Source organism: Marmota marmota, unplaced genomic scaffold, assembly GCF_001458135.2.
Source record: "Marmota marmota marmota unplaced genomic scaffold, marMar, whole genome shotgun sequence".
Classification (NCBI taxonomy): Eukaryota; Metazoa; Chordata; class Mammalia; order Rodentia; family Sciuridae; genus Marmota; species Marmota marmota.
Genome location: NW_025999998.1, coordinates 4363440 through 4389232, shown reverse-complemented (window position 1 = coordinate 4389232; position 25793 = coordinate 4363440). Strand labels below are relative to the sequence as shown.

Below are 25793 nucleotides of genomic sequence, written 5' to 3'. Positions count from 1 at the left end.
TGATGTCACACATTATGTAGCCTCTGGAAATGCCCCTCACACTCTGATGTCATAGATTGTCTGATAGGATTTTCATGTTGTGCACATGGTATCCAGATAACCTTGAAAATTGCTGCCGTAAGAGAGTTAGCAAAAGAAGATTTCTCTGAAGTTACTGTACATAGATAATGCACAGAGTGTGAGGTAAGAATGGTGTTCTAGCATCTTTTGACCTTCAGTTAACTGCGCTTCCTGTTATCTTACCTAGAAACTAGTCTCATTTGGAGACAGCAGTTCTCAAATTGGAAGTCATGGAGTTCTTTGGTGGGGCATCCTGTCATGTATTCTGTCAGATATATCAGGCAAAATTTTATAAGCAGAATATGTTTAAATATGAACTCATGTCTCTGTACTTCAATATTTTAAATTATTTTTCTTTAATAATGATTTGCTAGCCTATGTATTACTTTTATCATTTTGAGTTAATTTTATTAATGGATAAGTTAAAGTTAAAAAGATAGTGTCAGATCTTAAGATGAAAACTTAATTGCCTTATACTATGTATTTTTCATTGAGAGTTTGGGGGAAATTTTTTTTTTTCTTTTTTTGCTATTTCTAAGCTGGTTGAATGGTGGGTGAGAGTCTTTTATCTCCCATTTTTTTTTCAGTCTATATCTCCATTTTTAAAGGAAAAATTACATTTTTCTTAATGTAAATAGTTAATATTTAAAAATTGGAAAGTATTATATTAGAGATGAAACTAAAATAATTCATGGAGGCATTCAGAGACAACTGTCAGAATCGATTGCAAATTTCTTCCCAGTGGTTATTTTTTGTGAACAAAATCTATGATTGAATTTAAGAAAAATTAAGAAAATTTTTTTTGTATACTAGTCATTGAACTGAAGGATGTTTTGCCAGTGAACTACATCTCTAGCCCCTTTTACTTTTTATTTTGAGACAGGGTTTCACTAATTTGCTGAGGACCTCATGAGTGAGGTACTTACTTTGAACTTGCCTTGAATTTGGCAATTCTCCTGACTCAGACTCCTGAGTGTCTGGGATTACAGGCATGTGGGACTGTGCCTCACAGTAATTGTATTTTTGTTTTAAAGTTTTTCCTACATTTTTAGTTGGTGCATTATAGTTGTACATAAGGATGGGATTTGTTGTTACATACTAGTACATGCACACAATTAAACAATATAATTTGGCCAGTTTAGCATGTAATTAATTGGATTTTTCAAAACAGATGAGGGTAGGTTTTGTTTTCTTTTGCTCTCATTTGAATACATTGTGAATACCTTTCCTTGATAATAACCATTCTTCAATGTGATGATTGAAAGTTGATCTTGCTTTGTTTTTATTGGTGTCAGGATGGTTTTCGCTGGTGGAGGAAAGCAGAAACATAAACCATGAAAAGGAATTCAGGTGGGAGGTGGAGGCAGGAAGGGTATGATAGTTCCTTGTTTATGTCCAAAAGCATGGGGCCTGGAATACTTCATACATAGTGGGGTGACCAGATCACTACTAACCTGACAGAATAGCAGCTGGCCATAGATACTGACTGACCTCTTATTTGACCCACTTATTTCCATCAGAACAATGCTGTCTTTGGCATCAGAGTCTTCCTCTGTAAAGGGAAGAGGTTGAATTAGCTACTCTCTGAGGTTCCTCCCAGCTTAAAAATGTTTGTTTTGTACTAGGCAACATTTCTTTAAGGTGAACTCAACTTTGATAGTGAATTTTTGTAAGTTCCATATTTCTTTGTATTATAATTTTGTAAAGAGCCCCTTTACAATAAATATGTTGCCTGAGGTTTGGTTATCTTTTTATATGAAGATTTTGGTTTTAATGACATCTAGCCTGTGGATGACAATTTTTTTCCTCTTTCTATAATGGGAGAACTTAAATGCCTTCATCCACCAGATGGTGCTCTTGGACAAGAAATTAATCTAAGGCTGTGAGTTTCTACATAATGTGAAACAGTTTAAATTGTTTCAGTCATCAGGAGAGTTTTTTTAATTTTATATATTTATCATGTCATGATACCATTTATCCTGAAATAAAAAACTTGAAGGCAGAACACTAACTCTGTAAATTTCATGTGCAAGGCAAATATATTATCATCCTAGATAAGTTTTGGTGCAGAGGGAACTCTATTGGCCTGTGGAATTGTAACTTTCAGATTATGTGAAGTATGCCTTATCTGCTAGTATATATATTATGGCTGCTTTGTAGTGAGTGAAATGTTAGCCTACATGACTCTGAATTATGCCAGGGAAGATGAAGGTAGTGCTAACTGATGTTGCATTCTGAATGTTCTATCAGTTCTGGAAGCTCTGTTAGAACCATGAATGTATTTGCTATGAACACATTCCTGGTATACCTATAGAAAAGTTTTTCTAAGGCATTTACTTAGGAATGGAAACACTGTCTTTTTATTTCTTTAAACATTTTCATAGTCTTTACTTTCTCTCTGTTATCAGATAATATTGGATTGTTTTCCAAATAGTGTCCACTCTGATTGTAGTGCATGCCCCGCCCTACCTCCCCTAGAGCCACCCGCCCCCCCCAATTGCTGGGAATTTAACCCAGGACTTCACACATGCTAGGCAAGTGCTCTGCTACTGAGCACCTAGTGTATATGCATTTTAAAGACACCTTTATTAAAATATGATTAGCATAATACAGAATTTACTAATCTTGAGTATATAATTCAATTATTTTTGTGCATTGACAGTCCAGATTCAGAGAATTTCCATAGCTCTAAGAGATTCCTCATCCTTATCTATATCATTCTCTTCTGTACTTAATATTCACCTTATTGCTTGTCAGTCTTATGCCTGTCAAATACCTTGGGTGAATTTGCATTTCTCTGATTACAGATTATTTATAGAGTGTCTTTTCATGTCTTTATTGATTACCTGGGTTTCTGCCTTTATGAAGTGATCTTTTTCCTATTAAGATTATTTGACTTTTTCTTCTTATTTGGATCTTTTTTTTTTTTTTTGGTATTATGGGTACCCAAACTGTGCTAGTTATATTATTTGTTGAATTATTTGCTCTAGTTAGGACTGTTCTGTTTTTTTTTTTTTTTGTCTCATTTATTCTTTTAATGAAAAGAGCTTTTGGTTTGAATGTAAGTGATTTTACTAATCTTTTCTCATTGATTTATTTTTTAATTTTCATAACTCGTATCCCTCCTAGGGCTCTGAATAGATTATGTCTTCGAATTTTAAATGTGCTATCCTTAGTGTAGCTTAATTTACCTTTCAGCTTTCTATCTTATTGTCTTTCTGTGTCAGTACCTTAATTTTATCTTCTGATTTACTACTTCTCTTGCGTAATCCTTCTGTTGGGTTTTTGTTTAATAATGTTTGTTTCTTTTCTCAAAGTCAGTCCCTTTTTCCAAATAGACTAGTCACTCCAAATTTATTTATTTTTTTTACTTGCTTGTCTTTGTGATTCCAATTTTTATTTCTTTAAACATTTTTATATTCTTTAGTTTCTCTCTGACAGTTCAGTATTAGCAGTCCTTCTGGAAAAGGGTGGACTAAATGATTTGTTAGTTGTTTCTGCTAGCTTTCTCCATTGTTGGCTTGCCTCCCTGTATGCACAGTGATCTTTCCTTGTATGCTTAGCTTAATCTTAATTTGTGGAAAATTTCCAGAATCAAATGCTGAATATTTTTTCTTCTAAGAGGATTGGAGTTGCTTCTGGGACTACATTAATCTCAAACCCTCAGTGGTCTTCCCTTTTATTCTGTCCCTCCTGCATCTTTTTTACCCCCATACTCACATTTACCTTTAAGGTAACAGTTTGTTTTTTTATATGGCCTTTTTTTGAGGAAGGGGCACAACTTGATTCTTTCAAAATTTGCTCTATGTTGCTTAATGTTAAGAATACTGGAAATAAAGAAAGCCCTACTATAAAATTATAGGTATTTGGTAAATAAAATGCAAAATAGGTCTGTCTTAAAAGTAAAGAGTTTAGAGAATGTAAGACATTTTTATGGAAAGGAAGAAGCAAGAAGAGCTATTCTGTCAAACATTGTAATTGACATAAAAGAAAAGTGAATTCCATATAGATTTATTTTATTCTTTTATATATAAAGATCTTGAGGAAATCTCTTAGTTTAATCAAAGCCTGGACCATTGCTTTTATTTTAGTTAATGAAAGAGTTTTCTTTTTATTATGGTATGTGGCACTGAAATTCAGGAGATACATGGGGCTTATGGCTTTGTTTGGAAATCAGCCAATCAAAGGAGTTGAGGATGAAGGCTGGGAATTGGGGAGGAAATGAAATGTGGGTTAGATGTTGATGTTGCCAAGGATGTAATATATAGAGAGTGATGGCAGTGAAGGGTGGAAAGCCATGAATGAGAATGACAGGCTAGGGGTTAGAATTAATTTTGGGGGACCAAGGGACATTTAGGCTCTTAGTCTTCTACTACATGGAAGGTACTGTAAAAATATGGTTGGTATGAATTGTGTGTGTCAGTTTTCAATTATTTTCTTGTGACTTCCCAGGCTTTTGTGTAAAGAAAATGAGAATACATCTCCTGAAATAAGTCAAATAGAATGGAGAAAATCTTGACTATTCTATGTCTTCAGTTGATGTGTTTCAGTGGGCATCTAGGACCCCTTTTGTATTCTCAGTGTTGATTCTGTAGCAGCTTCTCATTCTTAGGGGCAAATATTTTAGCTCTTGGAGAAAGCAGAGGGTGCTGTCAGGTTGCCCTTGGTGGCTCAAAGAATTATCATCTGTGGATTTGGCAGATGTACTTGACAAGTGGCTAAATTCCATCACTGGCTCCTCTGCACTCTGCTGCCTCGAAGAGGCTCCTCTTACACAGTTTTGTTCCGGGCAGAACGGGATCCTGCTTATTCTGAAGTTGGCTATTCAGTTTTCACATTTACTAAGTCTTAGTAGTTTTCCATCTTTTTTTCTTTGGCTCTCATTGGCTCCTTCCAAAGAGCACATCAGGAAATGAAGAGCTAAACAATAAAATAAGTTGCAAACTCTTTGTACAAAGTGATGGCACAGGGGGATAAATTATATATACAGAGTGAATTCCTGTGAGATTTATGCTTCTTGTATAATCTTAGATCACTTACTGAACACATTTATGGAGTACCTGACATAGCTGTTTAGTGTTGGGCAAATATGTGATTAGTTTTAAAGTAGTTTCTCTGCCCCAAGCTCAATTCTGTGTATTTAGAACTTGTCTTAAACTCCTGCTTCCTTTATTCCTTTTAAATTATTGTTAACAGATGTGAACACTTTAATGACTACTACTTTTTTGCATATGTGGCCACAGATGTATTTTGTTTGATAAACATAGTTTTAAAAATTAGTTAGTGTCACCTAATATTTGAATTTTGGGCTTAACTTAAAAATTTGGAAGATCTGGCAGAGTCTGAGTGACTGTAGTAGATAGGAACTGAGTATTAACTGTCCCCTTTAGGCAGGATAGTAGATGGTCTCCAGATATTCCTTTACCACCTTTATTGACACCTCCTTGCTGGTTCCCCTTGTGATGTTACTTGCATGGCTCTGTGGGCATGTCAGTTTACAACTTGTTTTATTGTTTAGCTCTTCACTTCCGGATGTGCTCTTTGGAACATGATGTTGTTGGAACATAATGTTTGGAAACACCAAATCAAGGTGTGTGGGCTGTGAACTCCAGGGGAGATTGATTATTCAAAGAAGCTGTGTTTTTTTTTTAATTCTAAATTTTTTAGTTATACGAAACATTAGAATTCATTTGACATAATTAGCATGGAATGTAATTTGTTCTAAGTCCCCAGTACTTCCTCTTTTCCTCCCCTCTTCCTTCATTCCCTTTCTTCTACTGTACTGATCTTTCTGTTATTTACTCATAATTATTTTTAAAATTAGTGTCTTGTGGATGTGCATGATGGTGAGATTCATTGTGGTATAATCACATATGTAAATAGGAAAGTTAGGTTAGATTCACTGCTTTGGTCCTTTTTTGAAATAAAAATTTAGACAAATTTTCAATTTTTTTTTTTTTTTGTACCAAGGATTGAACTTAGGGGCTCTCAACCACTGAGCCACATCTCCAGCCCTATTCTGTATTTCATTTAGAGACAGGGACTCACTGAGTTGGCTTAGTGCCTCACCATTGCTGAGGCTGGCTTTGAACTTAATATCCTCCAGTCTCAGCCTCCCAAGCCACTGGGATTACAGGTGTGTGCCACTGCACCCGACTCAAAACATTTTTACTTGTACTTGGAAATTCTATCTTTGCAACTCTTCTCTGAGAAAGGCAAGTCTGAGTTTATGTATTATTAAGAGACCTTAAGACCCCACTTCTGCTGCATAGAACATGTTTCCTTGAAAGTAGATCCAGTGAGAATTAGGCCTTTACATTGGGCCTTATAAGGTCTGTCTTGGCTTGTTTGACTGACTGGAACCCTGGTAACAGCTCTGCAAAGTTGAATCATTGAGAAAAATCTCAGATTCTATAACTGGTAAGTGGTGGAGCCAGCACTTGGTCAGAGAACTTTCACCTCACCTCAAATATACCATGTTGCTCTTCTGGTGTCTTGTTATTGTTTTATAATCAAATTCCTCATTCCATTTTAGTATTTGCTGAGTGAGGACAGAAAGAATATGTCTGTTAAACATGATTTGTATGTTTAATTCTCTAGCTTTTATATTAAAAGAAGGGGCTGGGGATGAGGCTCAAGCGGTAGTGCGCTCGCCTGGCATGTGCGGGGCGCTGGGTTCGATCATCAGCACTACATAAAAATAAAAATAAAGATGTTGTGCCCACCGAAAACTAAAAATAAATATTTAAAAAAATTCTCTCTGTCTTTTTTTAAAAAAAGAAGTCTTTTTGTAGTCTTTGATAGATATATAATCTTTTTTTTTTTGGTAAGAATTTTTGTTGTTCTAGATGGACACAATATCTTTATTTTATTTATTTTTATTTGGTGGTGATGATTGAATCCAGTGCCTTGTATTTGCTAGGTAAGTGCTCCACCACTGAGCCACAACCTCAGCCCTGTATCATCATTTTTATGTCTTTATTTCTTAGAAACCCATTTTGTATTTATTAGTACCTTTAGTAGTTTTAAGAAATTTGTTGTGCTTGGGATGTGGCTCAAGTGGTAGCACGCTCGCCTGGCATGCTTGAGGCACTGGGTTCAATTCTCAGCACCACATAAAAATAAAATAAAGATATTGTGTCCATCAAAAAACTAAAAAATAAATATTAAAAAAATTTGTTCATATCTTTTCTTATTTTAGCTGTTTTCTCTCTTCATTTATGTGTGTGTGTGTGTGTGTGTGTGTGTGTGTGTTTTGGATAGTGGGATTGAATCCAGGGATAATTTACCTCTAATCTACATCCCCAGCCATTTATTTTATTTTATTTTGAGACAAGTTCTAAATTGCTTAGGACCTTGCTAAGTTGCTAAGTCTGGCCTCAAACTTGTGGTCCTTCTGTCTCAGCCTCCTGAGTTGCTGGGATTATAGGCATGTGCCAACGTGTCTGACTTATGAGTACCTTTTTTTAATGTTTTGGTTTACACTATCTCTATTTTTTTTAAAAGAGCTTTTTTAGTTATGCATAGTAGTTGGGTTTATCCCCCAAAACTCATACATGCATGGAATTTGATTTCAATTCACGATTCCCCCTTATCCCTCCTGTCCTTCTTTCCCTTTTCTATTTTTCTTCTTACTTCACTCATCTTGTAGTTTATATTTGATTTGTTCTTTTTTTTTTTAAGAAATATTTTATTAGTTGTTGATGGACCTTTATTTATTTATAAGTGGTGCTGAGAATTGAACCCAGTGCCCCACACATGCCAGGCAAGCACTCTACCACTGAGCCACAACCCCAACTCCTTGATTGGTTCTTTCTACCTAGACACAAAGGTGAAGTTCCCTATTATATATTTATGCATGCACACAACATGATTTTTAAAAAATTCATTCAGTATTGCCTTCCCTTACACATCTCTCCACTCTACCTCTTGATCTCTTCTACGTTATTGATCTTCCCTTTTAACTTATTATATCCTTCCTTCCGCTTCTCCATTATATTAGCATCCACATATGAGAGAAAACATTCAACATTTGAGTTTCTAAGTTTGTCTTATTTCATTTAGCATGATATTCTCCATTTCCATTAATTTACTGGCAAATGCCATAATTTCATTCACTTATTTTTGTGTGTATCGCACAATTTCTTTTCCCCCCCGTTTTAAAAATTGAGATCTTTGTACTTATTACTTTTTAAAAATTTATATATTTTAATTGGGTATATATGACAGCAGAATGTACTTTGACTCAATGTACACAATTTCAGCACTGCTTTTTATTTTTCTGATTGTACACGATGTAGTGCCACACCATATGTGCAGTCATAGATACCTAGGGTAATAATGTCCATCTCATTCCACCATCTTTCCTGCCTCATACCTCCTCCCCTCTCTTCCCCTCCCTTCCCTTTGCCGGATTAAAGTTCTTCCAATTTTTCCATGCTTCCCCCAAGATTTCTTAATCTGAGTTGATTCCATAATTTAGCTATTGTGAATTGTGCTGCTATAAACATTGAAGTGGCTGTGTTGCTGTGGTATGTGGATTTTTAGATATTTTTGGAAAATACCCAAGAGTGGAATAGCTGAGTCATATGGAAATTCCACCCCTAGTTTTTTGTGGACTGTTCAAACTGATTTCCAGAGTCGTTATAATGGTGCGCATTCCCAAAATGTATAAGTAAGTGTTCCTTTCTCCCCACAACCATGTCAGCATTTCTTGTTGTTTGTATTCTTGATCCTTGACATTCTGACTAGAGTGAGATGGAATATTAATGTAGTTTTGATTTGCATTTCCCTGATGGCTAGAGATGTTGAACATTTTTTCATTTATTTGTTGGCCTTTGTGTTTTTTCCATTGAGAAGTTTCTGTTTATTTCTTCTGCCCATTTATTGATTGGGTTATTTTATTTATTCATTTATTCTGGAGAGTACTCCCCTATCGGAGGAGTACTTGGCCAAGGTTTTTTTCCATTCTGTAGTTTTACTCTTCACACTTTGAATTGTGTCCTAGCTGTGCCGAAGCTGTTTAGTTTAATGGCATCCCACTTATTGATTGTTGGTTTTATTTCTTGTGCTTTGGGGGTCTAGTTAAGGAAGTCTGTATCAGTACCTATGTGATGGAGTGTTGACCCTGTGCTTTCTTCTTGCAATTGTAAGGTTTCTGGTCTAATTCCTAAGTCTTTGATTATTTCATTTTGAGTTTTGTGCAGAGTGAATCTCAATGTGTTTTTAATTTACGCAATCAAATTATATGTGTGAAATATGATAATAGATGTGAACATAATTTATCTACCCTCTTACACATTCTGGGTTCTGAAATGCATTCTCTGATGTGGTTCAGAATTACTTTTGTCTTACGTTTGGGCTGAGGCATGTAGTAGAGAACTATCTACTATAACATTTCCTCTAATGTGTTGTTCTGCACAATACTGTTTTTAACAGAATGTAAATGCATTATAATTTGACAAGTGTCCATTATAAATGGACAAGCATCTATTGTCAGATAATATTTGAGAAGTGTGGAGTTAAGATAGTTAAATAAGATTCCAGAACCTTTAAGGCCTAAACAGTAGGGCGTCTTTTGGTTTCCTGTTAGCATTGTGACTATCTATATTTTTTATACATATATATTTTTTTTTAAAGAGAGAGAGAGAGAATATATATATATTTTTTAATATTTATTTTTTAGTTTTCGGAGGACACAACATCTTTGTTTGTATGTGGTGCTGAGGATTGAACCTGGGCCGCATGCATGCCAGGCGAGCGCGCTACCGCTTGAGCCACATCCGCAGCCCAACACTGTGACTATCTAATAGGAGGATAAAATGAGGCCAAAAATGTTTGATCACAGCATCTGGTTTCATTGGAAATATTTTGGGGAACATTGGGCCTGTATGATGTTTGCACTGTTCCTCCTTGTTTGTTAGAAATGGCTTATTGTTTGTTGAGGTTTCTATCCTGTCATAATGCTGCAATGTGTACTTCAGTCTTCTGGTGACACTATAGAGGCAGTCACTATACAGGGAGTCCAGTGTGGCCTGCTTCTTAGCTGCTGCCGCCTTTGTTTTGGTTTTTTAAGATTTACTTCTTTTGAACTGCCATGTGATTCCTGATAGGAGGAGGTTACAGTGATGGAAAGTTTTCAGTTACTAATCATGGTCCAGTGGTGAGTGATTTCAGATAACAGATGCAGGACAGGCCTGGCATGGTGACTTGGTGATTAGGGTGAAGGGTGTTGGGCACGGGGAGAGACATCCCCTGGAGGTTAAGAGAGTTGTAAATGCTGGCCCCCACACCTGCTGAACATCTTGTGGAAGAGCTTTGTTGGGTAGGGATGGAATGTGGGAGGAGGCATTTGTTTGAGGGCTTGGACTGGTATTCAAACTCTGTGGAAAGTGAACCCTTTGACCTATTTTGACTATTGTGGGGGCTTGTTTGTAGTTGGAGACTTTCTGGAGACTCCTTTTAACCAAACCCAGTCTACTACTACTCCTCAAGTGAAGTTTGCATTATAGGCTTTGAAGTGTTTGTGTGTACCCCTGAGTGGCAAGAATGTCACAGCTTGTATGTGTTTGCCACCCCTAAATTTTAGCTCCTCACTTCTTTTTGACAACTGATGCTGTGAAGTGTAAGTATCAGAGCTGGAAGCATAGAGTTGTTAAACTTATACTAGCCTGGGAATATTAATTTCTTCATTTGAGAATATTACCTGTTTTACAGGATTGTTTTGAATATGTGTTTTGTAAAGAGGTACACAGTTCAGGTAAGTGTTAAACCAGCTTTACTCCTCGTTTTCACATGTGAAGGGGACCTGGGTCTCTTTAGAAGAACCTTTGTGGACTTGGTCTTTGGGGGCAGTTACCCAAGTTAGTTAATAGTGGAGAACAAAGATTGGAATCAGTATACGGGGTAAAAAATGGGAGTTCATAACCCACTTGAATCAAAGTGTGAAACATGATATATCAAGAATTATGTAATGTTTTGAACAACCAACAATAAAAAATTAAAAAAAAAAATTGGAGACAAAATTTTATTTAATTTTTATTTTTTTAAATTTTTAGAGCTTTATGGTTATTTTTAGTAGTTGGGTTCATCCTGACAGACTCATACATGCATAGAAAATTGATTGTGGTTCATGATTATGCTGGAGAAGAAAATTTGAAGCAATAAGATTTCTTTCTCGGGCTGGGGATGTGGCTCAAGCGGTAAGCGCGCTCTCCTGGCATGCGTGCGGCCCGAGTTCGATCCTCAGCACCACATACAAACAAAGATGTTGTGTCCGCAAAAAAAAAAAAAAAAAAACACTAAGAAATAAATATTAAGAAATTCTCTCTCTTTAAAAAAAAAAAGATTTCTTTCTCTTTGTCAATATTGACTCTTCTTAATATTTGCATAACTCTGTAATTGAAATTTTAAGATTGTTTATTTTAGCAAAATAAATTATGTTTCAGCATTATGGCAACCTTGCCTTGCCCAGAAGAAACTGCTGCAGCAGGTGGGTTATTTGCCCATCATTGGGGAAAACATCAGCACTGAACTTCAAAGCTTTTTTTTTTTTTTTTTAATCATTTCTCACATGTTTGATAGTGGCTTTTGGGAAGCTTTCTTGCAAGATTTACTAGAAAATAGTAGAGTATTTATTACCTCAGTTTTAAGAATTTATGTTTTTATTTTCCAGAGGTTGTGTATCCATTGGTTTATTTTTAATTTTTAATTTTTTCCTACTGGGGATTCAACTGGGGTGGGGGAGTATTAACCACTGAACCACATCTAGAGCCCCCTTTTATATTTTTTTCTCTTCAACTCTAAGGTTACTGTTTAATTGAAGGATCACTATAAGTACATTAATCTTTGGTTTTGAATACTGCAATTAAAAAAATAGCATGTAGTTTTTAGGAAATGATATCACTTGCTACATGGATGAGGGATGACAGAAGATAACTTCTATTACTGGTTTCTTGAGATGATGTTTGGTATTGAATGTGACCTTGAAACTAATGTATAGAAAAGAAACAAACAAGAAAATTTAGTCTCTCAAAACAAAATGGTATGCCAAAGACAGAAATTACACACTGGGTCACCTGCTTTGAAATAATTTTTTATTAGAAGCAAATGGGAAGTCGGGTCTCAAGTTTCATTTCCATTTTGAATCAAGAAGTTACTTGTTATCATTTTATAAAAGTAGTTATGTAGAAGTTCACGATGTTGATAGTAATTTTGGATTAGCAGTAATGAATATACATATGTGGCTCTTGAATAATAATATATTTCATTTTTTTCTATGAATTAAAATATATAGTATAATGATTGGCTGGTGGTAGTTTTGAATAGTAAATGTTATCATTCTTAGTTTATTAACATTTGATTTCTCTTTCTTTTGCTTCCTTCTCCAGGGTGTGGATGAATGGAACATAGCTCGTCTAAATACAGTCTTGGATGTGGTTGAAGAAGAGTGCGGTATTTCTATTGAGGGTGTAAATACCCCTTATCTTTATTTTGGAATGTGGAAAACCACATTTGCTTGGCACACTGAGGACATGGACCTCTACAGCATTAATTATCTCCACTTTGGAGAGCCCAAGTCTTGGCAAGTTCCTTGTTTAATATTCATTTGCTTATGAGTTTTCAAATTTGCACATTATGCACATATTGAAGAGCTTTCCTTCTTTCATTTGGTGGATTCAGATTTATGTGAGGCTTAAGGAAGTTTTTGGCTATAATGATTGTATTCCTTTCTGCCCAGGTTTTGTTGAGAAACTTTAAATTCAATGGTGACTTGTATATATAAAGTTGACTGCAGACCATTTTGAGGTCCGTGGATTGATAGGTATTTTTAGTCTGAAATGATTTGTTAGGAATTTGTACTTATTTGAGCATTTGTTGAAGGGTTTGTTGTAAAATCTAGTATGTGAGCTCCTGTATTCTGTAATTTGCTTAAGGAATCTGAAAAGTTAGTAGCAGAACTTTTCTGGAGATTTGTCAGAATTAAAGAGGACATTAATTTGAATTTTTAACATTGGGAGTTTGGATGAAGTCTCTGCTTTCTTATTTAGAATGATGATTGTTTTTTCTGTTCTTGGGAATAGACTGATGTTGACTCTTGATCACTTATGAAAGAATATTGTAGTCAAAGATAAGACTGATTGTAGAGACTATTGTCTTTGGGAAAGAGTTATCACTGCTCATAAGTAAGAATAATTGTTTTCAGTAGTTAATATATATATTTTCAGTATTAGCTATTAAGCATATAGACTCCATTATATGCCTTAGGGGTAGATTTATATTATCACTATTATCTTTAACCTTGACCATTATGTATAATGATAAAACAATAAACAGCAGTGACTTATGACAACTCATCTACATTCTATTTTCTAGGATAACTACTCTAGGAAAAGAGTGGTATAAATGTCTCTGAGGGTATTTCCCAGTAGATCTTTGAAAGATTATATTAATGTAGAATAAATAATTTGGAGGTAAACTTTATTATCATTAAAATTCATTTTACAAAACTTTATATTTGAAGTGAGCTTTGAAAGGTGGTAGGAGTAATATAAAATCATATAAATACTGGAAAGCAGGCAGTAGATGTAGCAGAGCCTAGACTTGAGAGACCACCAACCAGGTCTCTAATATTTATTCTGCCACCAACATTTGTGGCTTTGGACAAACAACTGTACTTCTGGGAACCATTTCCTCACCTACGTTATCACAAGCTTAGGCAGAATGGCTTCCAGTACTCTTTGTGGTTTGTGATCAGACCCATATGAATATTTTCATTTGCTTAACCGAATGAGAGGGTGATGAGGTGATGATGCAAGGTTCTGTATGTATGTCTGCCTATGTGTGCACTTTCTTTTCTACCTTTACACTTTAAAATTTTTTGTTTTAATTAGTTATACATGACAGTAGAATGCATTTATGCACTTTGAAATATCATACATAGATTGAATATAGTTTCTCATTTTTCTGAGTGTACATGTTGCAAAATCGTTGGTCATGTAATCACACACACAGACACACACACACACAGAGTAATAATGTCTGTTTCATTCTACTATCTTTCCTATCCTCATATCCCCTCCCCTCCCATCACTTCCCTCTACCTAATCTAAGGTAATGCTATTCTTCCCTAGTGTCCCCCGCCTTATTGTTAATTAACAACCTCATGTTAGAGAAAATATTTGGCCTTTGGTTTTGTGAGATTAGCTTATTTCACTTAGCCTGATATTCTTCAATTCCAACCCTTTACTGGAAAATGTCATAATTCCACTCTTCTTTAAAACTGCGTAATATTCCACCGAGTAAATATACCATATTTTCTTTATCCATTCATCTATTGAGGGACACCTAGGTTAGTTCCATAGTCTAGCTATTGTGAATTGAGCTGCTACAAACATTGTTGTGGCTGTGTCACTATAATATGCTGATTTTAAGTCCAAGGAGTGGGATAGTTGGGTCAAATGGTGGTTCCATTCCCAATTTTCTGAGGAATCTCCATACTGCTTTCCACAGTGGGTCTACCAATTTCAGTCCCACCAGCAATATATGAGTGTACCCTTTTCACCACATCCTCGTCAACAGTTATTATTGCCTGTATTCTTTTTTTTTTTTTTTTTTTTAAAGAGAGAGAGGAGAGAGAGAGAGAATTTTTAAAAATATTTATTTATTTTTTAGTTTTCAGCGGACACAACATCTTTGTTTGTATGTGGTGCTGAGGATCGAACCTGGGCCGCATGCATGCCAGGCGAGCGCGCTACCGCTTGAGCCACATCCCCAGCCCTATTGCCTGTATTCTTGATGATTGCCATTCTGACAGGAGTGAGATGAAATCTTAAGAGTAGTTTTGATTTGTATTTCTAATTGCTAGAGATATTGAACACTTTTTAATATATTTGTTGATCAGTTGTATTTCTTCTTCTGTGAAGTGTTCGTTCAGTTCCTTAGCCCATTTATTGATTGTGTTATTTGTTATTTTGGAGTTAAGTTTTTTGAGTTCTTTATATATCCTAGAGATTAATGCTTTATTGTAGGTGCATGTGGTAAAGTTTTTTCTCCCAATCTATAAGCTTTCTCCTCACGTTATCAATTGTTTCCTTTGCTGAGAAGAAGCTTTTTAATTTGAATCCATCCTATTTATTGATTCTTGATTTTACTTCTTGTGCTTTAGGAGTCTTGTTAAGGAAGTCAGATTCTAGGCCAACATGGTGAAGATTTGGGCCTATTTTTTCTTCTATTAGGCACACGGTCTTTGTTCTAGTGCCTAAGTCTTTGATTCACTTTGAGTTGATTTTTTTGCAGGGTGAGAGATTGAGGTTTAATTTCATATTGCTACACATGGACTTCCAGTTTTGCCAGCATCGTTTGTTAAATAGACTATCTTTTCTGTAGTGCATGTGTTTGGCACCCATGTCTAGTAAGAGATAACCATATTTATGTGGGTTTGTCTCTGTGTCCTGTATTCTGTGCCATTGGTCTACAAGTCTATTTCAGTGATAATACCATGCTGTTTTTGTTACTATAGCTCTGTAGTATGGTTTAAGGTCTGGTATTGTGATGCCTCCTTCTTCACTTTTCTTGCTAAGGATTGCTTTAGCTATTCCAGGGCTTAACCCCCGCCCCCCTCCCAATGAATTTCATGATTGCCTTTTCTATTTCATTGGGATTTTAATAGGAATTGCATTAAATCTGTATAACACTTTTGGTAGTATGGCCATTTTGACAATTTTAATTCTGCCTATCTGGGAGCATAGGAGATATTTTCATCTTCTGAGGTTTTCTTTAGTTTTAGTGTTCTGTAGTTTTCATTTTAGAGGTCTTTCACCTCCTTTGCTGGATTGATTCCCATGTATTTTATTTTATTTTTTTTTTGAGGCTATTGTGAATGGAGTAGTTTTCCTAATTTTAATTTCTCTTTTCAGTGGATTCATCACTGATGTATAGGGATGTGTTTGATTTATGGGTGTTGATTTTATATCCTGCTACTTTGCTGAATTCATTGTCTAGAAGTTTTCTGGTGGAATTTTTTGAATCATCTAGATATAGAATTATGTCATTAGCAAAAAGGAATAGTTTTGAGTTCTACTTTACCTATTTGTATCCCTTTAATTTCTTCCTTTTGTGTAATTGCTCTGGCCAGAGTTTCAAGGATGATGTTGAATAGAAGTGGTGAAAGAGGATATCCTTGTGTTGTTCCAGTTTTTAATGGGAATGCTTTCAATTTTTCTCCATTTAGAATGATGCTGGCCTTGGGTTTAGAATGTATAATTTTTACAATATTGAGGTATGTTCCTACTATCCCTTGTTTTTCTACTGTTTTGAACATGAAGGTGTGCACTATTTTGTCAAATGCTTTTTCTGCACCTATTGAGATGATCATTTGATTCTTGTTTTTAAGTCTATTAATATGATGAATTACATTTATTGATTTCCATATGTTAAACCAATCCTGCATCCCTGGGATGATGCCCACTTGATTGTGGTGCACTATCTTTTAAATATGTTTTTGTATGCGATTTGCCAGAATTTTATCCAGAATTTTTACATCTATGTTCATCAGGAATATTGGTCTGAGTTTTCTTTCCTTGATGTGTCTTTGTCTGGTTTTGGTATCAGGGTGATACTAGCCTCGTAGAATGAGTTTGGAAGGGTTTCCTCCTTTTCTATTTCATGTAGTACTTTGAGGAGTATTGGTGTTAATTCTTTTTTTAATGTTTTATAGAACTTGGATGAGAATCCATCTGGTTAGTTAACCTTTACTTTTCCCTGTGGGTGACCTGTCTTGTGTTTCACATACCTGTCCCCTCAGTGTGTTATCTTCTGTCTAGCCTTAGAAGCTGGCATTTAACCTCTGTTTCTTCCTTTTCTTCATTTTGATCATTAGACAACAAGTTCTGGATGTGGCAACTTGTGATTTCCTCCTGAATTGGATAATGCTGCTCTTTCTGTCTGGGTATACCTTAGATTGTGCGAGAAGACTCTCAACTATGTGTACTATGTGTTGCCCCTCACTTACACATGTATTTTTTTTTTTTTTTTATCTTAGTAGTAGTAATCATCTTCTCCTCTCTTTTCTTTCACTACCACCACTCTGCTACCTGCCTGCAGGTGCCTTGAAGTTGAGGTTCATGTTTTTCCACTCCTTTGAGTTGATATGTGACCCACAGGGCCTGGCTATAGGAGTGATTGCCCTGTAATAATTCTTATATAGAGTCAGGAAGGTATTAAATTATTTTATATCAGTCTGTTTAAGAGCAGGCACAGAAACAGAACATTTTATAAAGACTCTTGTCTGAATTGTAACTATTGTGAATACCAAGTTTCCTGAGATTTTTATCACTGAATACAAGTACAGATCCAGGGGGAATCCTTGCAACATGTATTCTGTAGCTACTACATATGGTAGATTTGCTTAAAAGGTGTTCATGAACACAGGTTTGTATGGAAGAGACTGTAGGAGCTGATGATGTATTTAAACATTTCTGGCATAAAGACTTAAAGGAAAAAGAATCCTTAGAGTAAGCAGATAGAAAACTGCTTTGGCAGCCACTGGTAAAGTATTTATTTTCTTGGAATGAATATTGACTTTGGAGCCAGAAGACCCGTTTTAAAATCCCAATCTGTCACTTACCAGCTGGATGACTTAGGGCAAATCACTATACTTCTTTCATCATGAGTTTCTTCAGCTGCCAAGTGGAGGCATGATTTATTCTCTGTCAATTTACAGTATTTCTAGGAAGGTTCAGGGATATGCGGAGTATAAAAGCGCTTGGAAAACTGGTAGGTACTATACCAATATTCATAATCCCTATTATTATTTTAATAACTTTATGAAAATGAATGATCTTTTGGGGGGGTCATAATAGTTTCTTGATGTCTGAACTACCCCAAATGTCTCTGTATCTAGTAGTGCGAGAGTTTTAAGATGAATAAAATATTGGATTTCTTTATTTTTGCATGGCGCAGGTGTTGCTGGGCAAGTGCTCTACCACTATCCTACACTCCAAACCCAAGTTATATATGATAGTTTCTTGTGTCATGTGTGATAGCGTTAATTGCCTTGAGATACAGAATTTAGATAGTACCCTGAATCTTTCTTTTTCAGTCTGGGTACAAATACAGTGAGGAAGAAACTTTGAGATTTGCTCTATTGAGGAATAAAGACATGAATCAGAAGAGGACATACCTTAAGCTAAAGAAAGGTCTAGAATCATGAAAGAAGATTTTTGTGGATGGCTTTAGAAAAATTAAGTATGAGGTGCATCATTTTGGACATTGTTAAGTTTTGTTAAAAACCCCTAAGATTTTGTTAGTTGACTGTCTTAGGTTTTTGGATACAGATGCGGTTCAGCTAGTTTTTATTCGATCATTTGTTTAGTGTTGTATAACATTTAAGGACACACAGGTTTTGTACCAAACTCTCAAGTCTTGAGTCATGTGTTACTCTTTACTGAGTGTGTGACCTTGGGCAATTGTTAAATAATCCATGCCTCAATTTCCTTTCCTAAAACACTCAAATGGTTCTGGTACCCAACTGATAAGGTAACTGGGTACAAAACACATATCACAGCTCCTCATGAATCGTAAGTGCTCAATAGGTGCTAACATTTGTTGCATTAATTTAAGAAATATATTTATTGTGTGAAGTGTTTGAACATGAAACTTGTAGATCTTATATAAGTAAGGCTTGCTAGTTCTAAATGACAGAAACTCAACTTAAGCATAAAGTTTATTTGCCACTGTATGCAGTTGGGACAACTTAGAAGCATGGCTGTATCCACTCTGTTAGCTGCGATAACTTCCACTTTCTCCCCTCTCCTCCCCTCCCTCCCCCGCTCTTTCTCCTAGAGAAGCTGTTTACGTACAACTAAATATTTCATTGTTAAGTAGAACTTTCAAACCTTCTTCCTTTTCAAAAGAATGAATAAAGTTATTTGGCACCAAATTGACCTGTATGTTTAATATTCATCATCTAAAATGTGAGGAGCAGGAGCCCTGTAGGTTTCATTCACTAACATGTCTCTAGTGCCTGGCATAGCACCTGACAGGAACCTGGGACACATAAATATTTAACAAATATTCATTAAATAAATCCTCTTACTTACGGAATTCATTGAGGTTTTTTTTTTTTTTTTTTTTAAATGTAAACCAGAGCATTACTTAGGAATGAGTAGCTTAATAATATTTAATGATGCATTGAATTGGCAACACACACATTAGGTTAATAGGGGCACTAACTAGCCCTTACTTATTAACTTCCCTACATTCTACTCTAATCCCCGTTAACTTGAGACACAGTAATGTATTCTAATTGCAGATATTAAGTTTAGTTGGATAATGGTAAAAGCTATATTCTTTTGAGGTTTTTTTTATTTTTGAGAATTTTTAATATTTATTTATTTTTTAGTGTTCGGTGGACACAACATCCTTATTTGTATGTGATGCTGAGGATCGAACCCAGCGCTGCACGCATGCCAGGCAAGCGCACTACCGTTTGAGCCATATCGCCAGCCCTCTTTTGAGGCTTTATGTAGAAAAAAATACTCTTGGAATTAACAGTGATTTGTTTTAATTATTTTTCCTGTAGAAATTTGTGTTCTATATAAGAATTAGACTAAAGTTTAGAAGTACTTTTTTTTTGAATATTTATTTTTTATCTGTAGTTGGACTCAATATCTTTATTTTATTTATTTATTTTTATGTGGTGCTGAGGATTGAACCCAGGGCCTAACACATGCTAGGCGAGTGCTCTACTGCTGAGCCAAAATCCCAGCCCCTATAGAGGTACTTTTAAGTTGAAATATTAATTGCGTAAATTATATAACTAATTCTTACCACTTTTCAACTATTTATGTATATATCTTTTTTATCTTTTCGGTGCTGGGGATTGAACTCAAGGCCATGTGCAGGTGAGGCAAGCACTTTGTCAAATGAGCTATATCCCCAGCCCTATTTTTTGTATATTTTAAAGATAATATTGTTAATGAAATAAAAAAATATGGAAATTATGCCCCCAAAGCATGACATTTATAAATAGCTATTAGCTATATTTGTAGGAGGATGAGAGTACACTCATAATCAGAAGCAAAAACATTTATTGATCAGATAGATCACATTTTACTTAATCCTGAGCCTGCCTTGAAAGTAGATACATGCCTACCAGCTTACATTCACATGCTGCAGTACCGAGGATCCCTGTAGATTGCTCAGCACAAATATCTTAAAGGAGGCATCTGGGAGGTTTTGACATTTTTTATTTCGGAAATAAGCCCCACTCTTTTAAGTGATGAGATATATGTGGGTTTTTATAGAGGAACATAAGCTAATGTGTTAATTAAATAATTCTTGATACTCCTGATAAGTATCTCAGGGTATGTAAATTACCTGTGATAACAGAGGATGCCTGTGATATCCTCCTTTTCTTTTATTTCAAACCATCAGCACTTACAAAGAACCACAGACACATTCAAATGAAAACAAATTGCCAAATCAAATTTGTAACTCTCAGGGGAAAAAATCAGGTTAATGCAAGTTTATAAATGTATATTTCATAGAAAACAAGCATTAGTGCTGTTAGCCATGTGAATTACCATGGAAGATGTGGTAGTTCACAGATTATTTTTCTTGGCTTATCAATGTTTCTATATTTTCTTCTTTTTTAGACTGTTTAATCTAAATAGCAGTTTTCAGAAAATGTATACTGTATGTATACTGCCGCAGTCTGGCTGGGCACAAATCACGAGCCACTGAAGCAGGAACAAACTTTATTTTTGAACTGCAGGAAAACACTTCACACAGCTCCGGGGGAATCCTCCCAAATGCCACGATGCTCGTCCAGGAACCCCCAGCCGGAAATATCTCTCCCGGAAATCCCTCCTCCTGCACTTCCCCAACCAATGGGAACTCTCGGGAATTCCCGGAAATCCCCACGAGAACTCCAAAATAGTGTGAGAACTCAAAAGTAACTGCAGAGGCTGATAGTAATGCCTCGCCTGTCAATCAATACTGTTGGCAAAATGCCAGGGGCCATACAGACTCGGCAGTGGCTCTCAGCAGTATACTATTTAATACTTGTTTTATAAAAATTTATTCTTTGACTTTAGTGTGTATGAAAGTGGCTTTCTTCATGATTGTACTTCTATAGCTAGGATTATAAATAGATTTATACAAGTTACCTTTATGACCCCAATGTGTTCGGTTTTTAGAAGCTTACTTTTGAAGAATGGTTGAGTAGGGTTAAGTAAATCATTTGTCTTTGGTGACTCCGTTTAATTTAGTGCCATTCTTTTATTGGTACCTGGAAGTGTGTCAATCATAGTAAGAAATCATTTCAGGAATCCCTGACTGCAGATGTCTTAGGTTGGTCAGTTTTCTCTCCATTCACAAAACGAAGACTCTGAGACTTAAGGCATTTAGTATTTTATCTAGCTGGCACTCAGACTTGTTTGACCTTTCATGTGGATTTAAAGGAAAAACCGAACAGTAAAGAAGAAATAGGAAGAAGAAAGCCTGCTTTTGTTTCTTTTCTATCTTGTCAGCTTCATTTTAATGAGATTTTATGTATAACTCAAAAAACAAAAACCAACCAACCAACCAAACAAACCAAAACCAAACAAAAAACCCCACAAACGTGTGTATGCCCCTTTCCCCTCTCTTTATCTGACTCTCTCTCTTTCTCTTCCTGGACAAAACTATGGCAGAAGAAGATTTTTTTTTTCCTAGAAAATATGTAGCTAGATTCAAATCTTGTAATAATTGATAGGTTATGGGGATCGGGTTATGAAGATGCAGGTGAGATAAACACCTGGCCCAATTTCATTTCTTTGGTACTTCAGATTTGTTCTTTAGCTATTTTACTTGGAAATGTTCTTTAAGTCAGAAGTAAAACCCTGCATTTTTGAGAAGAATGAGTTTTGTCTCATTCTAGGGAATAGGTGGTGGGTGATTCTTTGGTTAGGTTTTAGATTTTGTCCCCTCCAGTGATGTACCCTTCAGAAACCATTTAGTCCATCAGGAGTTAAGGGTACTTTGTCTGTCAAACCTGTTAGATAAGAATCTGAAATTGGGAAGAGGGCAGAGTATAAGCCCAGCTTTTGAAGTCTTAACAGTTCTCTTCAGTCTTCAGAAGTGCAGGGCAACTAATTTTTATTTCAAAATTATTTATCATACCTTTCTCTGTGTTATTTGGAATCTATTCATTTAAAAATAATGTCTGCATTGTATTTCTCTAGATGGAGAAGATTTTGTTGGGATTATCTTGGTTCTTGAGATAGAAACTCAATATGAGGCAGTTTAGCCAAAAACAAAAATTTATTGGGTTTCATGGCTGTGGAAGGTCAGAAACACAAGAGCCATTGGAAATTATAAGGCTGTGCTGGATCTTGGGTTTTGCCTCTCTGAGAGTGTTGCCTTTATACTTCACTCTAACTCCTCTTTTCCCAGTTTTATCATCAGAGAGCAAAGGTGCTGTCTGATGGGAAGGTCTCCACCTTGACCTGGCTTGAATCCTTCTCTTGAATTCATTGAGGAAGGGATAGGGGTCACAGGCCTGCTTCTCTTGTAGCCGGACATGAAGCCCCAATTAGCATTACATGTTTGTGTTTATGGTAGGCCTTTACTCTTAAGAAGGGTAATGTTGGGTTGGAGTTATTGCTCAGTGGTTATTGCCTAGCATGTGTGAAGAACTGGGTTTGATCCTCAACATCATATAAAAATAAATAAATAAATAAAGGTATTGTGTCTGTCTATAGCTAAAACTTAAAACAAAACAAAAAAGAAAAATAAGGAAAAAGAAACTCATCTTACTCCTACAGATCTAGAAGATAAAGAAAAGTCCCAAATAAATGTTTGAATATTTACTTAAAATCTTAGGAAGACTGATTAACTTACTTTGACTTTTAATTCATTTTTTAAGATTTGAAAACTCTCCTGTGGGTATATTTGCTTCAGATGGTGTGTGTGTGTGTGTGTGTGTGTGTGTGTGTGTGTATGTATGTGTGTCTGTGTATTTTAGGATATCAAAGTTATTAAAATGCATATTTGCTTGAGTTTTCTTGAAAGCATATAGCAAGTGATTGATAACTGTTGCTTGTAGACAGTAGGATGAAGTAAATCTCTGCATTGGATTTAACTCAAGAATCTATTGTTTATTTTTTTTTTCTAACTGCTTAAACAACATTGCTCTTTTTTCTTGTAATCTATATAGAACCAATCGTCAATTTTACTACCTTGTTATGTCCTGACCTCTCAGAGTTCTTTAGTTATAGAATCATATGTTTCGATCTTGTACCCCAATGAAATTTCCAGCTTTTTCAGAGCACTGCCACAGGTATCCTGAGAGACTAGGTGTCACAACTTGTAAACACACACACAAACACACAGACACACACACACACACACACACTTTCATGCTTATTTCAATCTTTATTAATATTCTTACAGTTTAGCTTTTTATGGATATGCCACCAAATTATTCTATAGAAAAATATAATTGTGTATCCTGTATGATGCTTTGATTAGAACTGTCTTAATAATATAGGAAAATTTAGAAGTTGTACAAAATTGTTAGAAATTTTTAGCTACTTTTATATTTTGATTGTCAATCCATATGTGACACAGAAATCTTTACAGAATGCATCTCAAATTAAATATGTCCAATTTTTGTGAATTCATTCTTTCCTCACTTGTGTGGGTACCACAGTGGTTTTCTTTCAAGGATTTACGCATAATGTTTGTGGAGTGTTATTTATGATATGTATTTCAGAGAGGACGTAACATTCAGTTGCATGATCTCTAATAATATTTCTGACCAGATTACCCTCGCCCCCAAAAGAAAAAAAAAGGTTAATTTAATAGAGTTTTTGTGGGGGTTTAAAAAAGTGTATTTTCTTTGTGCAGATATTATCTATCACAAAAGACTTAAATGGACATTATTTAGAACATGTCAGGGGTCACAAGAAAGATTAGTCCATTTATTGTTTTTATTTTATTTTAATGGTTAAAGCTATGATCCTGTATCCTTTATTTATATAATCTGTGAGTTTCTTCTTTTTAGTAGTTTGGGTTGCTTTGAAAGATGTGCACTTTTGAAAACCTGAATTTTCACAGATTTCCAACTCTAAAAAAGCTGTATAGGTAGTTTTCTCTTGAAGATTAAACTTCATTCATAGGAAATCTTGAAAATGCTTCAATGCCAGGAGTTAATAGTGGTGGTACTTTGTAAGACAATTGTAGTGGAATCCTTTAAGCCTCTTTATCTTATTCATGGATAGTATAATTATAACTTGAATAATAGTCACTTGGAAAAGATACTGTCTTCAGATTTCTATATAAGCTCAAAAGTTTTTTTTCTGGGAAAAATTTACTTTGGGAAACTTTTTTTATTTTGTAGCAGGAATTGAACTTGGGGGCACTCAACCACTGAGTCACATCCCCAGTCCTATTTGATTTAGCAACTCATTGAGTTGCTTAGCATCTCCCTATTGCTCAGACTGGCTTTGAATTACAGATCCTTTGGTCTTAGCCTCCAGAGCCTCTGGGATTACAGGTATGTGCCACCGTGCCCGGCTTGGGAAAAATTTGATATGGACATACACCTTCAATTGGGCATATTTTTAATTTGTTACCAACTTTTAAAGTTATTGTATTTTAAAAATCTCTTCCAAATGGCATTTTTCTTTTAATTTTTTATTGTTGGCTGTTCAAAACATTACATAGTTCTTGATACATCATATTTCACACTTTGATTCAAGTGGGTTATGAGCTCCCATTTTTACCCCATATACAGATTGCAGAATCACATCAGTTACACATCCATTGATTTACATATTGCCGTACTAGTGTCTGTTGTGTTCTGCTGCCTTTCCTATCCTCTACTATCCCCCCTCCCCTCCCCTCCCCTCTTCTCTCTCTGCCCCCTCTACTGACATTCATTTGTCCCCCTTGTATTATTTTTCCCTTTCCCCTCACTTCCTCTTGTATGTACTTTTGTATAACTCTGAGGGTCTCCTTCCATTTCCATGCAATTTCCCTTCTCTCTCCCTTTCCCTCCCACCTCTCATCCCTGTTTAATGTTAATCTTCATCTCATGCTATTCGACCCTACTCTGTTCTTAGTTACTCTCCTTATATCAAAGAAGACATTTGGCATTTGTTTTTTAGGGATTGGCTAGCTTCACTTAGCATAATCTGCTCTAATGCCATCCACTTCCCTGTAAATTCTATGATTTTGTCATTTTTTAATGCAGAGTAATACTCCATTGTGTATAAATGCCACATTTTTTTTATCCATTCATCTATTGAAGGGCATCTAGGTTGGTTCCACAGTCTTGCTATTGTGAATTGTGCTGCTATGAACATCGATGTAGCAGTGTCCCTGTAGCATGCTCTTTTTAGGTCTTTAGGGAATAGACCGAGAAGGGGAATAGCTGGGTCAAATGGTGGCTCCATTCCCAGCTTTCCAAGAAATCTCCATACTGCTTTCCAAATTGGCTGCACCAATTTGCAGTCCCACCAGCAATGTACAAGTGTACCCTTTTCCCCACATCCTCGCCAGCACTTGTTGTTGTTTGACTTCATAATGGCTGCCAATCTTACTGGAGTGAGATGGTATCTTAGGGTGGTTTTGATTTGCATTTCTCTGACTGCTAGAGATGGTGAGCATTTTTTCATGTACTTGTTGATTGATTGTATGTCCTCCTCTGAGAAGTGTCTGTTCAGGTCCTTGGCCCATTTGTTGAT

General features: G+C 35.6%; 1 protein-coding gene across 12 annotated transcripts in view; it reads left to right on the top strand.

The window, feature by feature from the left end:
• Positions 1-25793, top strand: part of Kdm4c (lysine demethylase 4C) — a 387556-nt gene that overhangs the window by 68092 nt on the left and 293671 nt on the right. For all 12 annotated transcript variants that reach the window (XR_007349008.1, XR_007349009.1, XR_007349010.1 and 9 more), the window contains one exon: positions 12450-12643. Coding sequence is in view for 9 of the 12 variants with exons in the window: in XM_048806786.1 (XP_048662743.1) it covers positions 12450-12643 (194 nt within the window). In the remaining 3 variants the exon portion in view is untranslated. The remainder of the gene's footprint in view (positions 1-12449; positions 12644-25793) is intronic.